Below are 21,283 nucleotides of genomic sequence, written 5' to 3'. Positions count from 1 at the left end.
GCTGTTTGAATAAATGCTGCTGATTAGCTCATTCGGACATTAAGGTTTACGAGGACTATTTTTGTGTCATTTTCCTTTGTGTTCAAAACCTGAAGAAGCACAAATGTGTTCTTTAAGGTTCAAGGTTCTTTATTTGTCACATGCATAGTTATACAAGTATAACACACAGTGAAATGTAGCCTGACACGCTCCTCGACATGTGCAAAAATGGGGGGTGTAGGGAAGAACATATATATATATATATATATATATATATATATATATATATATATATATATATATAAATTATAGTATATACACTGGGTGAATGTGCAGTAGTAGCAGCAAGCAGGTGAATTCTGTACATTAATATGAATAGACATCTGACTATTTTACAGGATAGACAATATAAACATATTTAAAATTAAAGGAATTGAAATGTACATTGTGCCTTGGTTTAGTGTCTGGAAGAGTCCTGTCTCAGTCAATTATAGATGATGTGAGAGGGCGGGTGTGTGTGTTTAGGGCACGGATGGCTTGGGGATAGAAGCTCCTCTTGAGTCTCTCTGTCCTTGCCCGGAAGATGCGGAACCTTCTACCAGATTGCAGAAGTTGGAACAGTTTGTTGCCAGGATGGGACGGGTCCTTCAGTATCTGCGCTGCTCTAGTCCGGCATCTCCTGGTGTAGGTGTCCTGAAGCGGGGGGAGAGCAATCCTGCAGCAGCGTTCTGCTGTACGGATCACTCTCTGGAGAGCTTTTTGGTCCTTCACACAGCTGTTCCCAAACCACGATGTCATGTTCTGTGTGAGGATGCTCTCCACAGCGCCTGTATAGAAAATCCTGAGGATCTTTGGAGAGACCCTGAACTTCCTCAGTTGTCGTAGGTGATACAGGCGCTGCCTAGCCTTTTTGGTCTGGACCTGAATGTGGGCAGCCCATGTCAGGTCTGAGGAGATGTGGACACCAAGATACTTGAAGGACTGCACCCTCTCCACTGGAGCTCCATTGATGATAATGGGCTTGACTGTGCTGACTCCTTCTGAAGTGAGCACTTGCCAGCTATAGTTACAGTGTACAATTCATTTAGAAATCAGCTTATATGGTCGTGTTCTCACCTCTCCATGCAAACATTACACCATCACTTTCCATTTGTTTGCAGTATCTGACAGTCATGTCAGCTGCATTGTGTCTAAGCATGCAAACTGTATTTGAAAAGTTTCAGTTGGACTTATTTTGGTGTGGCTAATTTGCTTTGTGGATGTCACTGTGAAGTAAAGCCCTTTTTTCCCTTGATGCCTGTCACCGTGCAGCGCTGGATAAACGAGTGACTAAATAAGTTCCCCCGGGCCAGTCTGCTTTTTCCGTGTTTACAAATGTCACTGCCGGGTACTTCAAAAATGCTAATGCCCTCCTTCTTCTGTGCCTTTTTCTCCAGCCATTGTCTGAGATGTCTTGCCCACTGACTTCACGGTAACACAACAACATATAATCAAAAGCTTCAATCCAACTGGAGATGCTGTGCAAACATTCAACCTGCATGACTCTCGGAGTTTAAAATGAGTTGCTCGTAGACTGAAAAGATATTTTGGTATTAAATTAGTCAGGATGATACAGTGCTGTGTAATGTGACAGCAGTAAGGTGAAGGCACAGAAGATGAGACTGAGTGATTACTGGCTCACTGAACAATGACAGCAAAGGTGACAACACACAGCTCTGTGTCTCCTTGTCCTTTCAAATTTAATTCTAAGTATGTAGCTGATGGATATTGAAGGTGACTTTCAATTCTGTATGTCAAAGCATTTCAAAATCTGTCCATCCCAGAGGCACAGACAGCCTCTAGTGATATCAAATAGTGATGGAGTGATATCGCTGCATGTCTAGTGTCTGAGGACAGAGAGATGATAATATACAGCGCTGTCAGTTTACACCACGCAGAGCTTTTGTCACCCTCATATTTACACCTTCTAACTCCACTTAGGATGTGGGGCTTTTTGTGGGGCTCGAGTGCTGGCGACAGACTGGATTCTAAAGCCTCTTGCTTTGGTTTGTAAAGCGATTAAGCAGGATTAACATCCGACTGTTGACATCTTTGTGGACGGCAATGAAGCAATTCAAATGAAGACATGTGCCAGTTAAAGATAATAAAGCTGCACAAGCCTGTCCGGCTTATGTCTTTCTCAACAAGACATCACAAAACAGATTTCACTGACATTTGGTGAATTTGAAAAAAGGGGCAGGATAGTTGTTTTGTTTTTTAATTTATTTTTTTGCCACTTGAGGGAAACAAGCAGATAAAATTTTAATGTAAATGCTTCTTTACACAGTAGCCACTTATGGCTAAGTAAGACTGGCAGTGTTTTAGAGACATGTCTCTGTGATCTGGACCTGCAGTCCAATATTCTCCAACTTCAAGCATTATGAAGAACCCTGCACTACAGGCAATTTTAAGGATTGTTTTTGGTCTCCTTTTGCACCCAAGAGAAAATCTTTCCTCCTTTAGCTGACAGATGCTCCGTAGCTGCGGCACATAGGTGTGCCGTGGAAGATTATCCGGTTCCACCTGATTAATACTCTAAGCGATCGATGTGAGTAACAACTACATTCTCTTCCACTAGAGGGCAGCACAACTACCTGCTCTTATTAAATGGGTTGCCAACCGCCAGTAAAACAGATGACAAAGAAGAAATTACATAATGTCATGCTGTGAGTGAGATAACCAGCGTGTAATAGCAATAGATACATATTTGAAAAGGAAATGTGGTCAATCCGACCTGGTCCCGGAGAAAATTCTCACCCAGATGAAGGCAGGAGTAGTGGGCAGAAGAAAGCAAAAAAAGGTATACTGGGGACAAACCGAGCCAACTCCACTGTGCCTGGTGTAAAATGATCAATATGCTTCTTGTGACACTTTTGTTTGGTGGTGTGCCGTGTGATTTTTCTAATGTGAAATATGTGCCGCGGCTCCAAAAGGTTGGGAAACACTGCCGTAGCATTTCCATTTCCTGCTGAGGCAAAAACGGCAACAGTCTGAGAATGAAAAAAAAATTATTGGTATAATAGCTCAACTATTAAATACCCAAAGGCTGAGAGAAGTTAGATTAAGGTGATTCTCTGGTTCGATTCAATTTTTTAATTCAGTTTTATTTATACAGCGCCAAATCACAACAACAGTCGCCTCAAGACGCTTTATATATATTGTAAGATAGATCGTACAATAATAGATACAGAGAAAAACCCAACAATCATATGACCCCTATGAGCAGCACTTCGGCGACAGTGGGAAGGAAAAACTCCCTTTTAACAGGAAGAAACCTCCAGCAGATCCAGGCTCAGGGAGGGGCGGGGCCATCTGCCCTGACTGGTGAGAGAAGGACGACCGGATGAACACAAAGGTTCTCTGTTTGCTCAGTAGTTGTTCAGCCCATGCACTCTGTTACTGTAATGGTCCAAATCTCCTGTAACACTCACCAAGAGGACGTAACTAACTGTGATGGCTTAGGTGCATTTCTGCACACACGAGATAACAAAAGAGGAGACAGGATCCACTGTTTCCGTCACTGACATGCGTGTAATCCTCGATTAGAGGACACAAATAGATGTATGTCAGCTATCTGTGGTGTTTGGGGCCAGCAGGGGCCAACTCAGGCCAGATGGGCCGCAGAAAGTATAGAAACAAGGGGATTTTATGGGAATTTTGATAATCCCCATAAAATTATCTCAGAACTGCAGTTTCCTGTTTCTTTGCATCAGAGCACTACCATTTACTTGCCTACTGTCATCAACGTCTTCTTGTTTGGGCTGCTGCTTTTAGAGTTTGCCACAGTCTCACTCTTTTCCTCCTGCCTGGCAGCTTCATATTCAAAATCTTTTGTCCAGTATCTCCAGCATCCCTAAACCATCTTACCCGTGCCTCTCTACCTTTGTCTCCATACCTTTTAACCTGAGCTAGCCCTCTGTCCCTCTAATCCCGTCCTTCCTGGTCTGTCCAAATTAAGTTTTACTATCTTCAGCTCGACCTCTTGTCTTTTTATCAGTGCCATCACCACAGCAGGTCTTCCTACCATTTTATAAACCTTCCCTTTCACTCTTGTGATAGAAGGACACTCATCTCCACCTGCTCCACCCTTCCTGTGCACTCTTCTTCGCCTCTCTTGTTTACTGCCCATCGCTTTGGATGCTTGTCCCCAGGTATTTCATTTCATCCACCGTCAATATCTCTACTCCTTACATGTTCACCTTTGCTTCTGCGTCCCTGTCATTCACACACATGTATTCTGTTTTGCTTCTGCAGACCTTCCTTCCCCTTCTCTCCAGAGCATACCTCCCCGCTACAGATTCTCCCCCATCTGCTTCCAACTCTCACTGCAGATCTCAAAGTTGTCTGCAAACATCATAGTCCACAGAAACTCCTGCATAGCCTCACTTGTCAACCTGTCCATCACTACTGCAAACGATCCCACACTCAACTTAAACTCATCTGTCACTCCTCACACCGTACCACTGTCTTTCCTATGCCCCCCTCACATACCTCTGACTTCCTCATGCAGTACCACAGTTCTTCTCTCGGCACCCCATTATTATTATTATTATTATTATTATTATTATTATTATTATTATTACCCATCTGAGCTTTGTCATAAGCTTAATGATATCATTCACTCTAAAAGACTGTTTTAAATAAAGCTGGGGGTGGAACTGCAGGAGAACTGAAGGCTCAAATACACAAGAGGTAATCTGGGAGATGGAACGCACCGGGGAAACACAGCTGAGCTAAGTCAGGGGAAGCATGACAGAGTGAAACAAAGCTACACGCAAAGCACATGAGACAAGGGACTGGCAAATTAAACAGGAACTAAGTGAACAGGTGACTGACTGATATATACAAACTTGACACGAAACAAGAAACACCGAACTGACATAGAAAAAAAAATCCAAACAGATGGGGGGACATGACTGAGGAGACAGAGGGATGACAAAGGAGGACGAGAATATAAAAATAGTACAAACAGATTCCAAACGAGAGACTCTTACAACTAAAAGGAATCACAAGCTCACAAAAACCCAGGATCATGACAGGACTTCAAATTACACAAATTCATGGAAAATTCATGGAAAGCACATATTGAACAAATTGCATAAAAGACGCTGCGACCTTTATATTTTTCAAAAGCCGCTTAAAAGATAAAATACATCTACGTTACCTGTCAACAGCAATAGCGACGAGCGTGAAGACAGAAGCTGACACAGAGATGCCTTGAACCATGCCGCTCATTTTGCAGACCAAGCTTCCGAAAGGCCATCCTGTTGACAAGAGAGATGCACTCAGCTGATTTACTACTGAGACAACAAACTGTGACAGTTGGCATGATGACTGTAGCCCCAGGCTGTGACTCTCATGTAATGGCATACTTCTGGGACACAGAAGAAACCATCAGTTCCTCTAAGAAATATTTAACCAGTGAGTTCTGAAAAAGCCAGAAGGCCATTTAGGAAACACTTTTCAAAACAACCTTTTAATAATCCAGACCATAGTGTTAAACACTGCCGGTTAATCTGGAAGGACTAACGTAATTATGCGACCCACATGTATGCAAAGGCCTGAGAGGCACGACTGCTCTATATGATAGTTTTCCAGTACCTATGTAAATTCTGGAAAAGAATAAGAAACGAGAAAACAAAGATTACACCCACAAACTCACCAGTGTACGCTGAAGCTGAGGGGATTTGTCTTAATGCCATAAGCAAGTGTTTTGATTGGGAACAATACGTAATCAGTGATGCTGGTAACAGTAACACCTGCAGTGTTGATGTTTAATATGCCTGCAGACAATCATCAGTACAGAGTGAACAGGAAGAAGAAACACGGTACTCAAGGAATCCTCAATCAGCCCTTTGTGCAAGAATAGTTTAGTAAAATCTGCAGAAAATGCTTTTAAGCATTCAGTAAAACGTGTGAATCCCTCTCCAGTTCATTCATATAGGAGCTTCACTGCACAAACAAGCTCCCGAGAGGCCAGCAGGCTAGAAGGATGTTGATATGAGCCATTTATCTGCACTTGCAATTAATTGTTAAACCAGATGAAGGTTGAATGAGACTAACAAACCTCACGGGGTTCCTGGCAGAGCGTGTTGTTCTTATTAGTGAAGCTGAAATCTGAGTTTTAAAATATCGGCATTGAACAGTGACGAGAAAAACATTTCTAGGACGAGATTTTCAGGGAACTTTATAATAGTGTTTCTATCTCCACCCACCAGCAGTATTACTACGTTTTGGGGGATCTGATGGGGGCTCTTTGAGTTTGAAAATGAACCTCACTGTAAGAAATGTACATAAAAATGACAGTTAATAACTGTAAAATGGTAAATTACCATTAAATCAAAAAGAGTAATTTATTGTAATATGGACATTACATTTCTGTAAACTGAAAAATGATGATTTGCTTTTATTTTTACACTGCTAATATGTTGAAAATATATTAATGTACTGTAATATGGCACATTGTCTTTGAAAACAACAGGAAAAATCTGTAACATTATTTACAATGAATCACCCTACAAATTACATAATAACTCTGTATGAATGGCAATCTTTCCTGCTTTTTTCATTTGAATTTACGATTTACAACTGTATATTAATTACCTAAAACATAGCGTACTTTTAATTTTAACAAAATGTCAAAACATTGTTAGAATTATTGTTAGAATTATTGTTAAAATTACGGTTTTTAATATTAATAAGCTCAGGCTGTTTGATAAAACAGTATATGTTAACAGTACATACAAACAATTACTAATAATTAAAAAATATGTATATTTCTTTAAGTTCTAGAGTCTCACCAAGTATAACGCAGCTATTTACAATGAAAAAAAATATTTTGTGGTACAGGGAGGTTTAAATCATGTATTTCCCAGTGTTCACTGTTCAGTCTGTTTGAGTGTGATACCACCTGCTGAAATTAAAATTAATTGATCAAAATGAAATACAAAAAAAATAATGAAATAATTTTTCTTTTCGGTTTCTAATAATAACATAAGGGATATCTCTGTTACTGGTTTAAGATATTAAAATGTATATCTAGGAAACAGAATAAGGGATTTGAAAGAGGAGGGGATAGTCTTGTTTTTGAACTATGTAAATTATTTGAGGATTAAGCCTGGCACAGCTGGGAGCACAACGATCTGGAAGTTTGCTCTCTTACATGGATGATGTCAGATAAATATAATGGCAGAAATAACTGGACTGAAAGCGTATTTTTATTTCACTGTGTATATGTTTACCTCCTTGTCTTCCTTTTTTTCATTTTTTAAGGAATAAACAGATTAACAAGCTGTCTACATAATACGCTCAGCTTCTTAATCCCTTTCAGAACAGAAAACTCTAAATAAGGCAGATACAGACCCACTTTCATCAAATTTCTTCTGTGTAGGCAGACAATATGCTGATATCCTGAGCTGCCATCCATCCGCATACTGGATTTAGAAGCGGCAGACACGGTCTGGTGTCATTATTAATTACTGTTTCCATAATAAAAAATATCCTCAAACACCAATTCCTTCTTGCTGGAGGTCTGCAGTTACTGTTTTTTACAATAATTTCTATTCACCAAATTATATTATACAGTGCGATAGTGCACTTCTGTTACACACAATATGTTATTAACCAAAATTACACAGCATCTGCCAAATCTGCTCACAGTGCTGAGCAGACGAGCAGGCAGATTTTGGGCGTCTTTAATCTTCTTGCGATGCCTCTTTCATATAGTTTGAATTGCCAGTAAGCACTGATGCAGATTCAATACCATCAATCACGGTGAACTAGAGCATCATCACATGGGCTGTAGATGAAAGCTTTCTTAGAAACTGCGGCAGATTGCGAGTAGTCCAGTCTTTTCACAGCACTCATGGGCTAAACAAGAGCCTCTTATCACTATAGCTGAAAGAAGATGACTGTAACCGTCATCGCACTGCTTTTCATTGGTGTTGGGAAGCTTCACAGTCTCATTGTCAAATGGAGAGCTGTACATTTTATTTATTGCTTCACTTCATTGTGTTAAAGCCCTGACCCCTGACCTCCATTAACATTGAGTCCAGTCTCGTTTCCAAAAAAGCTGAAAAAATGTGAATTAAAAATGCAGAAACGCATTTTAGTATGTTCATTTTTAAATTCATGCCAGCGACATGTCTCAGAAAGGTGAGCTGAGGGGCAAGTTACCTCTGGTTGCATCACCTCTCCTTTTAACAGCATTTCTAGGTGTTTTCAGCCACTGAGGGCTTAGCTATAGTTTCATAGCTCACATAGATTTGAGTGCTGAGCACCCAGGAGATATCAGCATTTCGAAAATGTGCATTATGCACCTGTTTGTTTGCATTTTAGAGTTTTTACTTGTTTTCCTGATCGCAGAGAGAGTGCTCCTGAGAGGCCAAACCTCACATTTACTTGTTTATGTACCAAAAATTCTTCATAATTGTGAGACGTTTGCACACGCAGTCCTTCAGAGTGGTGAACCTCTTCTAGTCTCTATTAAATTTGCAACCTCTCAGGAAATGTCTGTTTATTCCAAATAATGCTACTAATTAACATCTTAGTTATCAGATGTTCCGCTGTGTGTTTTTTTAAATGTATTATTATCACTTTTCATGTTTTTGTTGCCCCTGCACTAACTTTTAATTATTGCCTACAAAATTAAATTGTGCCTTTCTCCTTTTGTCCACAATCTCTCATCAACACATTTTATCACAGAAATATATCTTTTTGGTATTTGTGAAATTTTAAATATAAATCAAACACCCAGAGTTTTCATTGACAACCGAAACTAACATACAAAAAAGGATATGCATCACATCCCTGAGCAGCACACGAGCGCAGTATCAGCAGCAGCGGCTCCCATACTCTGTCTGTGCCTGAATGCATCGTGCATTATCACTCAGCTGTAGGTCGCCCATGCTTGGCTGCACTCGAAGCTCGGTGCACGATCACTGTAAACACATGACTATTACGCTACAAGGAGAAAAAATTATGCATGAGGTCATGTTTTCATACATGCAGCCTGAGTAACATGCAAACTGCAGACAGACAGATTACAATGGCATCTAATCTGTTCTGACGCAATAATGGAAAGCAGAGCTGAATTGAGATGTCGGAGTGATTTATTGGCCAAATGCCACTGAATTTCTCTGTATCCTACTCCTAACACTGAAAGAACTGAAAGATGGAGTGCAGGCAGACTGGTGATGAGCTCTGCCCACTTTATGATTGACACAGCCCTTTACGTTCCAGCTGAGTGAGCTCAATTTTCATCTCTGTGCCAAAAGCTCTTTGGCCTGCTGGCGTCTGAATGAATCTTTCATTTTGTCCTCATACAAACTGCAGCTTGACTCACCTTGAACCTTTTTTTTTTGTCTGCTGCATCACATTTACCATTATGTCCACTGATATTTTACTCAAATCTCAACAGTCGATCAGCAAACATAGAGGGCCATCTTTTTTTGCCTGATCATCACTTTGGGCTCCCTTCTTGCTCAAATGTTTGGATCTTCAGTGGCATGAAAAATCTGCTGGAGACGCCGACCGTAATCTTTCTTGCCCTGTTAACACGGCCTCTCCACTAGGTCATGCAACATAACACACTAAAGAACCTGCAGAGAATTTACTGGAGTATATTCTTCTAAAACATCTTGTGTTATCCTATCTTGTGTAACATGAAATGTGACAAGCTGACTCATGAATTCTCAGAACAGACCCAAAAAATAAAAATGTCGCAACAGGCATCTAGTGGTCGGGGTCATCAGCCACTTGTTCCTCCCTTTATTGAACCAGGCCTTCATTTTGATGTCTCCTACCCCGCTTTATCATTTCATGATTGCATGAGATTGTGTGGCCATGACACCTTAATGTTGACAGAATCTTCACATAATCACCTTCTGGAGCGATCAAAAACAGTTATGGCTGCAGGTGGTGTCACATAATAAGATGGTATATCCACATTTCATTTTTTCAATAATCTTGCTGATAAGAGAGTCAGGTAATGTAAAGCTCTCGGGTGGTACATCCTTTGCAAAGGCTAATGCATTCTGGAAAGCAATCAGGATCCCCACTTAATTATGAGCTATAAGCATGCACCTCCCACCAAAGTGTAATCCTTTCAAAATCCATATCTGATGAAGCCTAATCAAATATTTTAGATTTCTGTGTGGAGACGTGCTCTGCAGATGACCTTAGTTTGGTCCATACTTGACCTCAACCAGAGACAGCCCCATAGGCCAGCCCTGCCAATCACCCTCCCTACTGGCTGGGGGGTCCACTGGTGTCTGATGCAATATGAATGGGGAAGCAGTCGGGGGGGAGGTCTGGGCAGTCAGATCCAAACTGGTTCTTGGCACTTCGAACAGCAGCAGCTGGAGCTATTGCACGAGGCTGAGAGATGCCAGTTGTATATAGTCATGCTTTCTTCAACGCACAGCTCGGGTTTTGAAGCCTATGTCCTATAGACGGTCTGTAAAGTCGTCCTCAGTGAGAGGTGGCGAGCAGGGGTCGGTATACTTGTATCTCCTGGGTTCAGTGTTTACACATTAGGCTTCCTCTGTGCAAGACGTTTGTTCCCCTGCAGATATGGATATATCCAAGTTGCACAAGTGCAAAAATCTTGCTATTATTAGCCAAATGTAATCATCATTCTCTCCAATAAGCTACATCACAAAATAATTTTTACTGATGTTTTTTCTATTATTACTATTATCCTGTTATTTCTATTATTTTGTGCTCGGCAGGTGTTGATTCCAGAGCTCAATTTCTACTCCGTTGGCATGTCTCTCCTCTAGGTTTCTATTATTAATGCATGACACTGGGATTGCATACACGCTTTATTTTATTAAATGCTTTTATTATTTTTAGCTGTTCCAGTGCCATTCATAGTGCAGCAAATGCTTACCCACTGGTGTATTCTTGAACTGTTGAGGTTAGAGGTTCGCAGTGAAAGAGATTTTTCTAAAACTCTGCATAATTTTTAATGCGATAATCTACTGGAAAGCTAATCTGGAATATGCTTCCTGCTGGTGGGCGCAAGCCGTCCCTTACATTTCTGGATTAAATTCATTGTTATGTCATCGCAGCAGGAATTTAATCACACAAAGAATTCCAGCCAGCTGGACGTTCACATATTGCATGTCTGGTTTGGCTCTTGATTCAGACTATAATGTTTTTTTTCATACCAAATATCTGCTCTTACAAAGAGGAAAGATGTGGATAATTGGTCTGTAACTGTAATCACTAATTGCAGATTCCGCTCTCGTTATACATCCAAAATTGTTGCTCTAAATGAGTGAAGCAATTTCGTTGTCACTCAGTTAAGATTCTTATTGTTAGCAAAAGACAGAAGCTCGTGGGCTTTAGTTTGAAACTGTCATTTCATATCAGAATCAGAGGAATTTGAAAACACTTTCCAAGTGTAAATTATCATAAAATCATTGTCTGATTTTAGTCATTTAATTTCAATGTGTAACTGTAGACAGTATCTGAACCCCCAGCTACTATCACTTGCCTTAAAAATTGCTCATGTGTGATTTAGTCATCAGCAACCAACTGTCAAGCGGAATTGGAGCACAATGTGGAAAAAGCCCCGGTTTCTCCATCTCAGCTCACAATTTCAACTCTGCCGAGCCTCTTCTGTTTCTCACCACCACAGGCGATAAGAAAGCGGTGGGTCATGTCTCAGTGCTCACAAGGTTCATTTAGCAAAGGATGGCTCTACAGAAAACTTGGGTAGTCCACATTAATACAACTCAAAGCCAGCAGCTCTGACGCTGTGATTTCACAGTAGAAAGCTAAATGGCTGGTTGAACTCTGGAAAAGATGGTGAGAACACTTCTTTTCATACAGCATTTGCTTTGCGATCACTGAAATGTGAAGCAAGTCTTGGTAAAACAGGGCAAAAGTGAAGACGACAGAAAAACCCTAACCCTTCTGCTCGGTGGCCGTTTCAGGATACCAGGAATCAGATCTGGTTCCCCTGCGGTGACTCAGCTGTTGCTGGTCAGGCTGGATTTTACCATACTCCGGCTGCCTTAACATTCATTTGTAATTTAGGTTTATGTGTGCAGTGGGTATACCAAATCTTTCTAAGATGTTCTATCGCTACCAAAAAGTGGTTATTTTCTGCTTCAGAACCTGTTAAGTAGCTGGTTATGATTCTGTTCATTAGTATTTGCTGAGTTCTGCAGATAATCTGCAAAACTTTCATCAAGGAAATTAGACTTTAACTTTCATGTTGGCAACCTTTTATTTTGTTGTCCATTATTGCTGTTCGGTCTACACACTGAAGCTTAAATACGCCTTTCGGGATGTTAATCACAATAGAAGCTTGTCCTCTATCTGGGTTATCGGGAAGCAAGAAGCAATAAATCATCTAATTTATAAGAATCCACATGCAGAGATTCCTCTCTGTGCTAAAGGTAATAGTTTCTTCCCTACTCCATGCTCAACCTCTCAAATTTGATGCAATTTCACCAGGTAGTTTTTGGGTAGTGTTGCCAGCTAATGGCACAAAAGAGCAACACACCTCTATTACTGTCTGCTCACCTGTAATTATGTTGTCAAGAAGCGTTGTTGGCATGCAGAAAATCCCCACCAGCAGGTCACTCACGGCGAGGTTTAGGATGAACAAGTTGGTAACAGTCCGCATATTTTTGCTCCTCAGCACGATGAAGCACACCACTCCATTTCCCACCATGCACACGAGGAAAATCAGCAGGTAGGACACGATGAAGATGGCTGCCGTGGATGGCTGATGCAGGTAAAATCCAACATAAGTGATGTTGCTCCTGGGTATGACAGACTCCAGGGAGGAGTTGTAAAACGTCCAGTTGTCATTCAGTTGAGTCAAGTTGTTTTCAAGTCCTTCGTTCATTTTAACCCTGTAATATGAAAAGTCGTTAGAAAAGTGCAATGAGAAGGTACAGGAGTATTTATTTATTTATTTTAAGATTAGTTTTGTATTAAGTAAAATCCTGCAATCGGAGGTTTGTTAAAGGATTTTTGGTGAAAACATGTTTGTTGACCACGGCTGAATCCCTCTCTAGTGTTGTAAATCATTTCAGTTTTATTCACATGGCACCAAATCACAGTCACCTGAATGTGCATCATACTGTAAGAGCCTACAATACTGGAAAGAAAACCCCAACAATTAGATGACCCTATGAGGAAGCACTTGGTGACAGTGGGAAGGAAAAACAAGAAGAACCCGGCTCAGAGAGGGACAGCCATCTGCCTCAACTGCTTGGGGGTTAGGGAGGAAGAAAGGAAAAAGACGCACTGTGGAAGAGAGCCAGAGATTAATAGTATTTAAAAAAACAAACAAAAAAGATGTGAGTGAAGAAGAATCCCCCAGCAGACTAGACCTACTGCAGCATCACTAAGGGAGGATTCAGGTCACCTGATCCAGCCTTAACTATAAGCTTAATCAAAAAGTTTTAATCCCAATCTTTTAAAAAAGCACCCATTAAGGAGTGCAAAAATACCTTAAAAACATATCATCCTGTCAGATTATAATGTGTAATGTTACACAAGAAAAGGAAGAAATCAAAATGAAGAAAGATAATGCACCTCTAAAAGTAAAGAAATACCCTCACCTCTTCAAAGAGAAGTTTTCTGCCTTTGTAGCTGAATGATAAAGTTCAGAGGAATCTGTGATGGAACCTTGTTCCTTTCACTCTCACATCAGTGCAGCGTGTTGGGTTTTTATTGTGTTACAACAATGCTGCGATCTTTGCATGATACCAGATGTTGAGTGTGGGCAGATACATTTTGATTTTGATCATTTCTTATCAAAAAAGCTCGGGTCGGCTGATGTATCTGATGGTTATCTGATCCCCCGCTGTGTTTTATTTGTCTGTTATTTTAATGGAGGTGATGATAAATTATTTTTTAAAAGTTCCATTTTGAACAGCGTTGTTGTAACTGCTTGTACTTTATCCCCTGAGGTTTTCCAGGCTGGAGTAAGTCTGATTTTAAAATGTAAATGCATTTGTATAGCGCTTTACTCAGTCCCTAAGGACCCCAACGCGCTTTACACTACATCCAGTCATCCACACATTCACACACTGGTGATGGCAGCTACGGCTACCTGGGGCGCACTGACAGAGGCGAGGCTGCCGGACACTGGCACCACCGGGCCCTCTGACCACCACCAGTAGGCAACGGGTGAAGTGTCTTGCCCAAGGACACAACGACCGAGACTGTCGGAGCCGGGGCTCGAACCGGCAACCTTCTGATTATAAGACGAACTCCCAACTCTTGTCCAACTTTTATCTACTGTTGTGTGTTTATTGGCCATTATTCAAACGTAGTTTAGTATAGTCAGCATTCAGTACATCCGTACATTATGAAGTACAAAATGAAAAAGTGTCCAATAAGACTTTGAAACTTGCAACTCAAACTCGTTATTGGAAAAGCTGATGGATTAAGTTTTCCCAGTCGTCCTCTTAACGGCTGCACTTGGTTTTACAACCACTTGTTTCACTTTACAGATCCCAAGCTGTGTCCATCTTTTCAGTCTCTGGTATAAATGAGATTATCAAACCTTTCCTCAACATTTTGTTTCAGCCTTTTTAAAAAAAAAAAAAAAATCAGCATCTCTTTCAATACATGTCAAACCGGCCCCGTGCCAGCGGCAGCGCGCTACTTCACTGTCCTATTTTCCATCTGTGTTGCTACTTGAAAAGAGCACTTCTTCCCCCTTCACTTTTTCAACCCGAGCATTGCCACACTGGAGCAGCTCTTGTTGTGGGATCCTGCTGTTGCTGTCTGATTGTGTTTTATAAAACGAGATGAGATTGGTTGTTGAGGGAAAAAGAAAATGCCAAAGAAAAAATTACCCACCAAGTCAACAAACTCGCAATTGTGATTTTATGTTCGTATGCTGTCGAAAACATTTCAAAGGTGAACGTGTAAGTACAGGCTAATCATTTCTACTCTGACATCCTTCTGCATTCAGTTTTTCTTCAGTAACTGAAAACCTGCTCTGCTGGGTTGAAGCCATTTCTTTGCTGTGAGAAACTCTTGGGTTGCTTTTGAGTCTACTTTGGATCAGTATCCATTTGTGCTGTGAGCACTATCTGATGCACTCTTCTGCAGCACTTGTCTAAGTCTGTCTAAGAATATAGTCCTGTACACTTCACACTTCATCCTGTTACCTTTATCAGCAGTTAGGTCATCGGTTCTTAGTTCTGCTGGCAACCATACATACTTATGCCAAGACACCTCCACCATATTTGACAGGTATGCTTTGGATCACGAGCCAGTTCAACTCCTCCGCCATAATTTTCTCCATCCTGGTTTCATCTGTCCAGAGAATTTTTTTGTCTGAACTGTGAAAGCTCTTTTAGAGCGTTTCAAGCAATCTTCCTCTTTTTCAGTGAAACCAGTGGTTTATACTTTGTAATAAACCCTGAATGTGTTTCTATTCATTAAGCCAACTTTGGTTTGTAAATGTTGACAGTGACACGCTTACCCCCTCAAAAAGGGTCTTGCCTTGGTTAGATGTCATCCACTCTAGTTGGCCTCTATTTAATTCAGTTTTATTTAATCACAACAACAGTCTCCTCGAGGCGCTTTCTGCAGTCTTTCAGCTTTTTTTGAGTTTTTTTCTCTCTCCGACAGGCTTATTCAGTCTCTTAAACCTTTTGACAGCCTCCCTCCCTTGTACTGGTATCTCATATCATGTTTGATGTTAGAATGAAAAGCTATGAATTTAACACTTTCAATCCACTTTCATTTTTTACTCTCTGCTCGTACAGAACTTAATCTGTTTTCTAAGAGTAGGTCCACCTGAATTTGACACACGTGAAGAAAAGTAAAATAACTACTGTTTATATGTGAACAACAAAATGGGCCAATGAAAAAGTCAGCCTCCTCTCAGCTGTCTGAGTGTCACACTCGTGTGCCTTCAAGCAGACAGCAAATTAACAGCTGTGATAGCATCTACTCAAGAAATTATATAGAAGAGATTTGGATCAGATAAGGGTAGCTGCTGAGAATCCTGCTCATTAAGTCTGATTTGAACTGTCTGGTCATGATTGGATGTTACTTACATGGAGTAATCTGAAAGTCTAGATGGAAGAAAACACAATATTACGTTGGAGCTGACTTCCTGTGCTTTGCTGATGTCTTAAATTGATTCCTTCAATCACCGTCATCCTCCCATCACATTTTCTGAGTCTCCTTTATGATGCATCACAGTTTTTACAATTTCATCATTGAACCCAAGATCAACAATTCCCCTTCAGTTAAGTGTATCACATTTGGTGTTGTTGACAGATGGTTTCTGTAACACCTTTTTGATAGAAGTATCGCGCTCTTCTTCATCCGTCTCTGCATTTCTGTGATTAGATATAAGATATTATTTTCAAAAAAGTGTAGGATTTAATAGCCTGCAAATAAATCATAATGCTAATGCAATAGTCATTAATCTGCCAGTGTAGCCACATCCTGATTTCTGTTTCTCACAGTTCCAACTCTGTCGATTCTAACCCTTTTTTTATGTTAAGTCTTATTAAACATTTAATCAGTCCAACAGCAGGTGGATCACCTCAGTGTTAGCTGCCATTGTTTGAAATGCACAAAAAAGCCCAGCTCCGCATAGAAAGCCCAGTGCAAACTAAACTGCAACATAGTTACAGACTCATGCAAGCTGGCTACACTTTCAGTTAGATCAATCAACAAAAGTTAACCTAAGTCCAGTAACCTGAGGTTTTTCTGAGGTTTGATTCCAGGTTCTAATGGCTGCTGCAGATTGTTATAAAAATTCTTAGGTATGCTGTGAATTATAGTTCTCAGAAAATCAAAAACCTCAAAAAATTGTAATAAGCAGATGCAACTTTTAAAAAGCAAAATGTAATCAGCCAAGAAAGTTAAAAAAGGGGCCGTCTCTCACTTCCTCTCACAAGTATAACAAAATCAGATTTACACAGCACAATTAAAATTGAGCTTTTGAATTGCTGTGCAAAGAATACAGTTGCATTAAATGTAATTACATTAAAAATACATACAAATACAGTGGAACCCCGACTTACGAATACCCCGTTAAACAAAAAATTCAAGTTATGAAGGCACTGAATGGCAATATTTCTGCCCGAGTTACGAAATCCGCTGGCTCTGATTGGCCGAGCCCACAATGCCTTCCGAATCATGTGACAACCCCTTGGCTTTCGTAATTGCGCTTCACTGTTCCACTTGAACAACGTGTTGTTGTTCTAGTTAGCAATTAGCCTATAGCCCATCGTTCAGCATCGCCTCACTCAAAAGGCGCGACGGGTGCTTCGACTTACGAAAATTTTCAACTTACGAAAGACCCTCAGGAACAAATTAATTTCGTAAGTCGGGGTTCCACTGTGCAATGTAAAGTAAACAGTGGAGATTTAAGTGGCCTTCAGTAGCAGATACATAACTACTACTACATCAACCAGAAGACAGCAGGGTTACAGATATAACAACAAATGAGAGGTTAGTGGGTTGGAAAGGCCAGAGAGTAAAGGTGGTTTTGAGCCTAGACTCTCCTTTTATCTCAAGCATTAAGTGATTCCATAGCTCTGGAGCAGTGACTGCAAAGATGGTTACCTTGTTACTCCAAATGTGATATTGGAAATGTAAGAAATCAGCAATAAAATCTAGCTGCTGAACTCTGTTAACGTGTTTAAAGACACAGGTGACACCAAGGTACAGGAATCTCCAAAAAAGCAGACATAAAGTAATAAAGGAACGGATGAACTTCCAGATCACGAAAAGCCAAAAAAGATTTGAGTTTAAAGATGATTTTTAACAAGAGAAGAAATGGGTTTAAAAAATTGCATCGAGGTCTTTTGCATTAGGCTTTAAATATGAGGTGAAATGACTTGAACAGCCTGCAAAAGCACTTCTAGATTTGGCCGAACTGACGATGATGATCTCAGTTATAACTTTAAGTTATTAATCATCCAGGCTTTAATATCTTCATAATAGTTCATAAGAAGCTGTAGGGAATCCTGAGGTTCTAGTGGAAGATAAAACTGGAGGTCATCAGCATAGAAAAGAAAGGAGATGCTGTGCCTCCTAATAATATTACCAAATGGAAACAGATACAAACCTGGACGAGAGCAGAGGATGAGAAAATCTGACGAACAGAGAACGTTCTATCCTTAAGATGGAAACTGAACCGAGAAGAACTCGCTGCTTAGGGCTAACCCAGTGTTTCAGGCAAGAATGTTATGATCCACGGTATCAACAGCACCACTAAGCTCCAGCGTAATCAGGGCTGCTCTATCACCTGTAAACCCTTAGAAAAGGTAGCACCCTTGGTTGCCTTGTGCATGTTACAAACTTGTGCACTGGTCTGCACAAATCTCCTAAATCTCTCACATACTGGCTCCAAGCACCACAGTTACCCCAGGACTGATATTACAAGGACATCACTTGCTCTAAGGAACCTTTGGGAAGAAAGTCGCCGAAAAGGGCAAAAGAGCTTTTCCCCACTCAGCCGGCTAGTGTTTGTGAGGAGGAGGCAACAATGCTTGTTACAGGCTCCAAGCTATGGTAGACTTGGATGCTAATTTCCATATGAGAAGCAAAATTTGACCCAGAAACACTCAAGGACTTCAGTGTCACTGTCCTAATGTGCTAACCCACAGCAGCTGAGCCTTCAGTATAATTGGTGGGGACATACTAATGCACACTACACTTTAAAGCATCATTGTGCAGCTATGAAGCCATCTTTTCACACTATGTTCACATTGTCAACCACCACATTACCTATAACGATGACAAAAGTGCGAAAACGACTGAATTCTGCAGGACAGTCATGTGCTGTGGACACAGATATATCAGCCACTCCAAGCAGCCCACCCTCCAACAAAATCAAGTCCATTTTGGAGATCGGTTTCTAATCAGAGTGTCTGAATCTGTTAGTGTATGAGTGTTTTTCTGTGTTTGATGCCGCTGGTACACTGTGTGACACTTCACTAGGGAACTGTAAAATAAAGTGCAACTGAAGTGTCTTCCTCCTTCAGTGAATTACTTCCACAGCAGATATACTGCAGGTAAAAGAAAGCACCACTATATGAAATTTCAGTCAGAAACATTGTTGGATTTCAAAGGAAATCATTTGTAAGCTGGAAACATCTAAACATGGTTTTAGATGCTTTCACTGTTATGCTGGGAATAAAGATCTCAGGAATCACATGATAACTTCTCAGTTTGTGTTCTGGTTTGTGCTAAAAGCTTTTGAACTTCAACATAAAAGTGTATCAATCCTTCTATCTGGGTAATTCTCTGTATTTCAACAGCACAAGTATGAAAGGGGAAGAGCTGACCAGCAAAACGAGCCTCGTCTCAGTCATCTGACTAAGATCTGCGTTAAAATAAGGCTTTATAAAATAAGGTTTTTTACTAATTACATTACTGCACTGGGGAGGTACTGTGTTAAGTGGTCCACAGCAGCCCAACAATACATGTTATCATGTTAAAACATTTACATTTTGTGAAAAAACAAATTTACATCTTAATGTTAAAAAACCCTCTAAAATTCAATCGACTGATCGTGACCTCTTAATTAAACACTAATCTCACTAACCAACCATAACTGCTTCTCCTTTAGCAGGCAGAAGACCACGTTCAGAGCAGCTTCCTCCTCTGACTCATGTTCACTAAACAATAAAGTTATTACAATAAACAGTGGAGGTTCTGCTGTCATTAAACATGCTCTTCACATGATACTGCATATGAGCTGGGAGCCGCAAGGGAATTCCAGACTGTGTTCATGTCCCTAATATGCCACTGATCATTTTTTGGTGAACTTGCGATCACAGTGCATTTATCCAGGGTGTAACTGGAAATGTAGCTCAAAAACGAATAAGATCCTTTTGCCGTCTCTAATGTTTGTCAAACACGCAGCTTAAAATAAACTTAAATGTCAGATCCAGTCCTTCATCATCTTTCACCAACCCCAGATTTTGCATTTCTCATCATTCTTTAAGCATGTATTAAAAGCAGCCATTGCAATGGCATTAATAGAGCTGCATTGTGCACGTTTGTATTCAGATTTTAATGCTCCACCTTCGTCTGCATGAGACAAGAGGAGCTCATTACGTGTTTAGAAGTTAATTAATTAGAGTCAAACCCAGTTAAATTTTATATTTTAATGAAAAAGGTGAAAAGAAGTTACGTTTTTTTTATTAACTAATCAAACAATTCAACTGTAATTCTAATGGAGCTCCAAAAGTCCCCAGTGATGACTGTGCATGATCCTCTTTCCCACTAATGATAATGATAACACGTACACAGGAGCTCGTTAAGTTCGCGTCCATCCAGCAGCATTCTGCCTGATGCATCGAGGCGAGCAGACAGCTCCATGAACACACCGTGCAACCATTATGCGCACATCACTTAATGAAACATTAAAGTTAATCAGGACATAATATCGCTTCTTCAGATTCCCAGTAAATCTCACAGGAGAGTTATTGGATACAGACTTCAGGAGCTGAATGACTGAGCGCTCCTGGACAAAGAGCGTCCTGTCAGGCAGTGGACAAAAACGCGGTGATAATGGTTTGGATGGATGCGCACTTGTTCCCTGCCTCTACACGCCCCAACGAGCTTTAAACGCTGTCCAGTTTTAACGATTCAGCTTGAAGATAAGTAAAAGTTACTGAAAATTAATTCTACAGATTCACGTCGCCCTGCCAAACACTGAAATGTTCACCATTGCGTTATTTATGATGTTGTCCTACCTTGTTTGCTTTCACCTCAACGGGCAGCGTTCATTTAAAGAAAAAGTCCAAATTTCTACTTTTCTCCGAATGAGACATATTTATATGAAAGCGAAGAAAAAACAGAAAGAAGCCAGTCTCTCTCTCTCTCTCAGCTCCGTACCAATCCACGTTCAAGCGCGTCGCCTGAAAGCGCGCTTCTCGTGGCACATGGTGCGCTCTGCCGGCCGCTCAGAGCGCAAGTGTGGGATTTGTGCAGATCCAGCCGTGTTTGATGCTGTGACGTCGGGGCGCAGGGGTGGGATTAGAGGATGAGGATGAACGGGCTAATGGTTGAGTGATATCGCCCCGATCTCGCCCAGCTGCTGACTCTTAAATGTCATTGTCTGTGATGGTGGAAGTGTGTGTGTGTGGGGGGGGGGGCAGAACACAGATGGTCTGCGCAGTAAAACATAGCCTCAGGAACCGTCACACAACACCCCATATAGTCATGTGGATGTTTTCTAAAAATGTTCAAAGCGACGGTCAACAAATTTATGGAAGCCCTGAGATGCCAGAATTTGTTAAGTCTG

The 21,283-nt window shown here is 40.7% G+C and overlaps 1 protein-coding gene across 1 annotated transcript in view; it reads right to left on the bottom strand.

Annotated features, from left to right (window-relative positions):
- Positions 1 to 20,971, bottom strand: part of npffr2a (neuropeptide FF receptor 2a) — a 31,061-nt gene extending 10,090 nt beyond the window's left edge. The window contains exons 1-3 of the mRNA XM_005921929.3: positions 20,733 to 20,971; positions 12,556 to 12,890; positions 5,183 to 5,282 (exon numbers count right to left, since the gene is read on the bottom strand). Of these exons, the coding sequence (XP_005921991.1) occupies positions 5,183 to 5,282; positions 12,556 to 12,883 (428 nt within the window). The 5' untranslated portion in view covers positions 12,884 to 12,890; positions 20,733 to 20,971. The remainder of the gene's footprint in view (positions 1 to 5,182; positions 5,283 to 12,555; positions 12,891 to 20,732) is intronic.
- Between the last annotated feature and the right edge of the window lie 312 nt (positions 20,972 to 21,283).

The sequence above is a fragment of the Haplochromis burtoni genome, unplaced genomic scaffold (assembly GCF_018398535.1).
Source record: "Haplochromis burtoni strain Fernald_Lab_line unplaced genomic scaffold, NCSU_Asbu1 Contig_43, whole genome shotgun sequence".
Classification (NCBI taxonomy): Eukaryota; Metazoa; Chordata; class Actinopteri; order Cichliformes; family Cichlidae; genus Haplochromis; species Haplochromis burtoni.
This window is presented reverse-complemented; position numbering and strand designations above follow the sequence as displayed.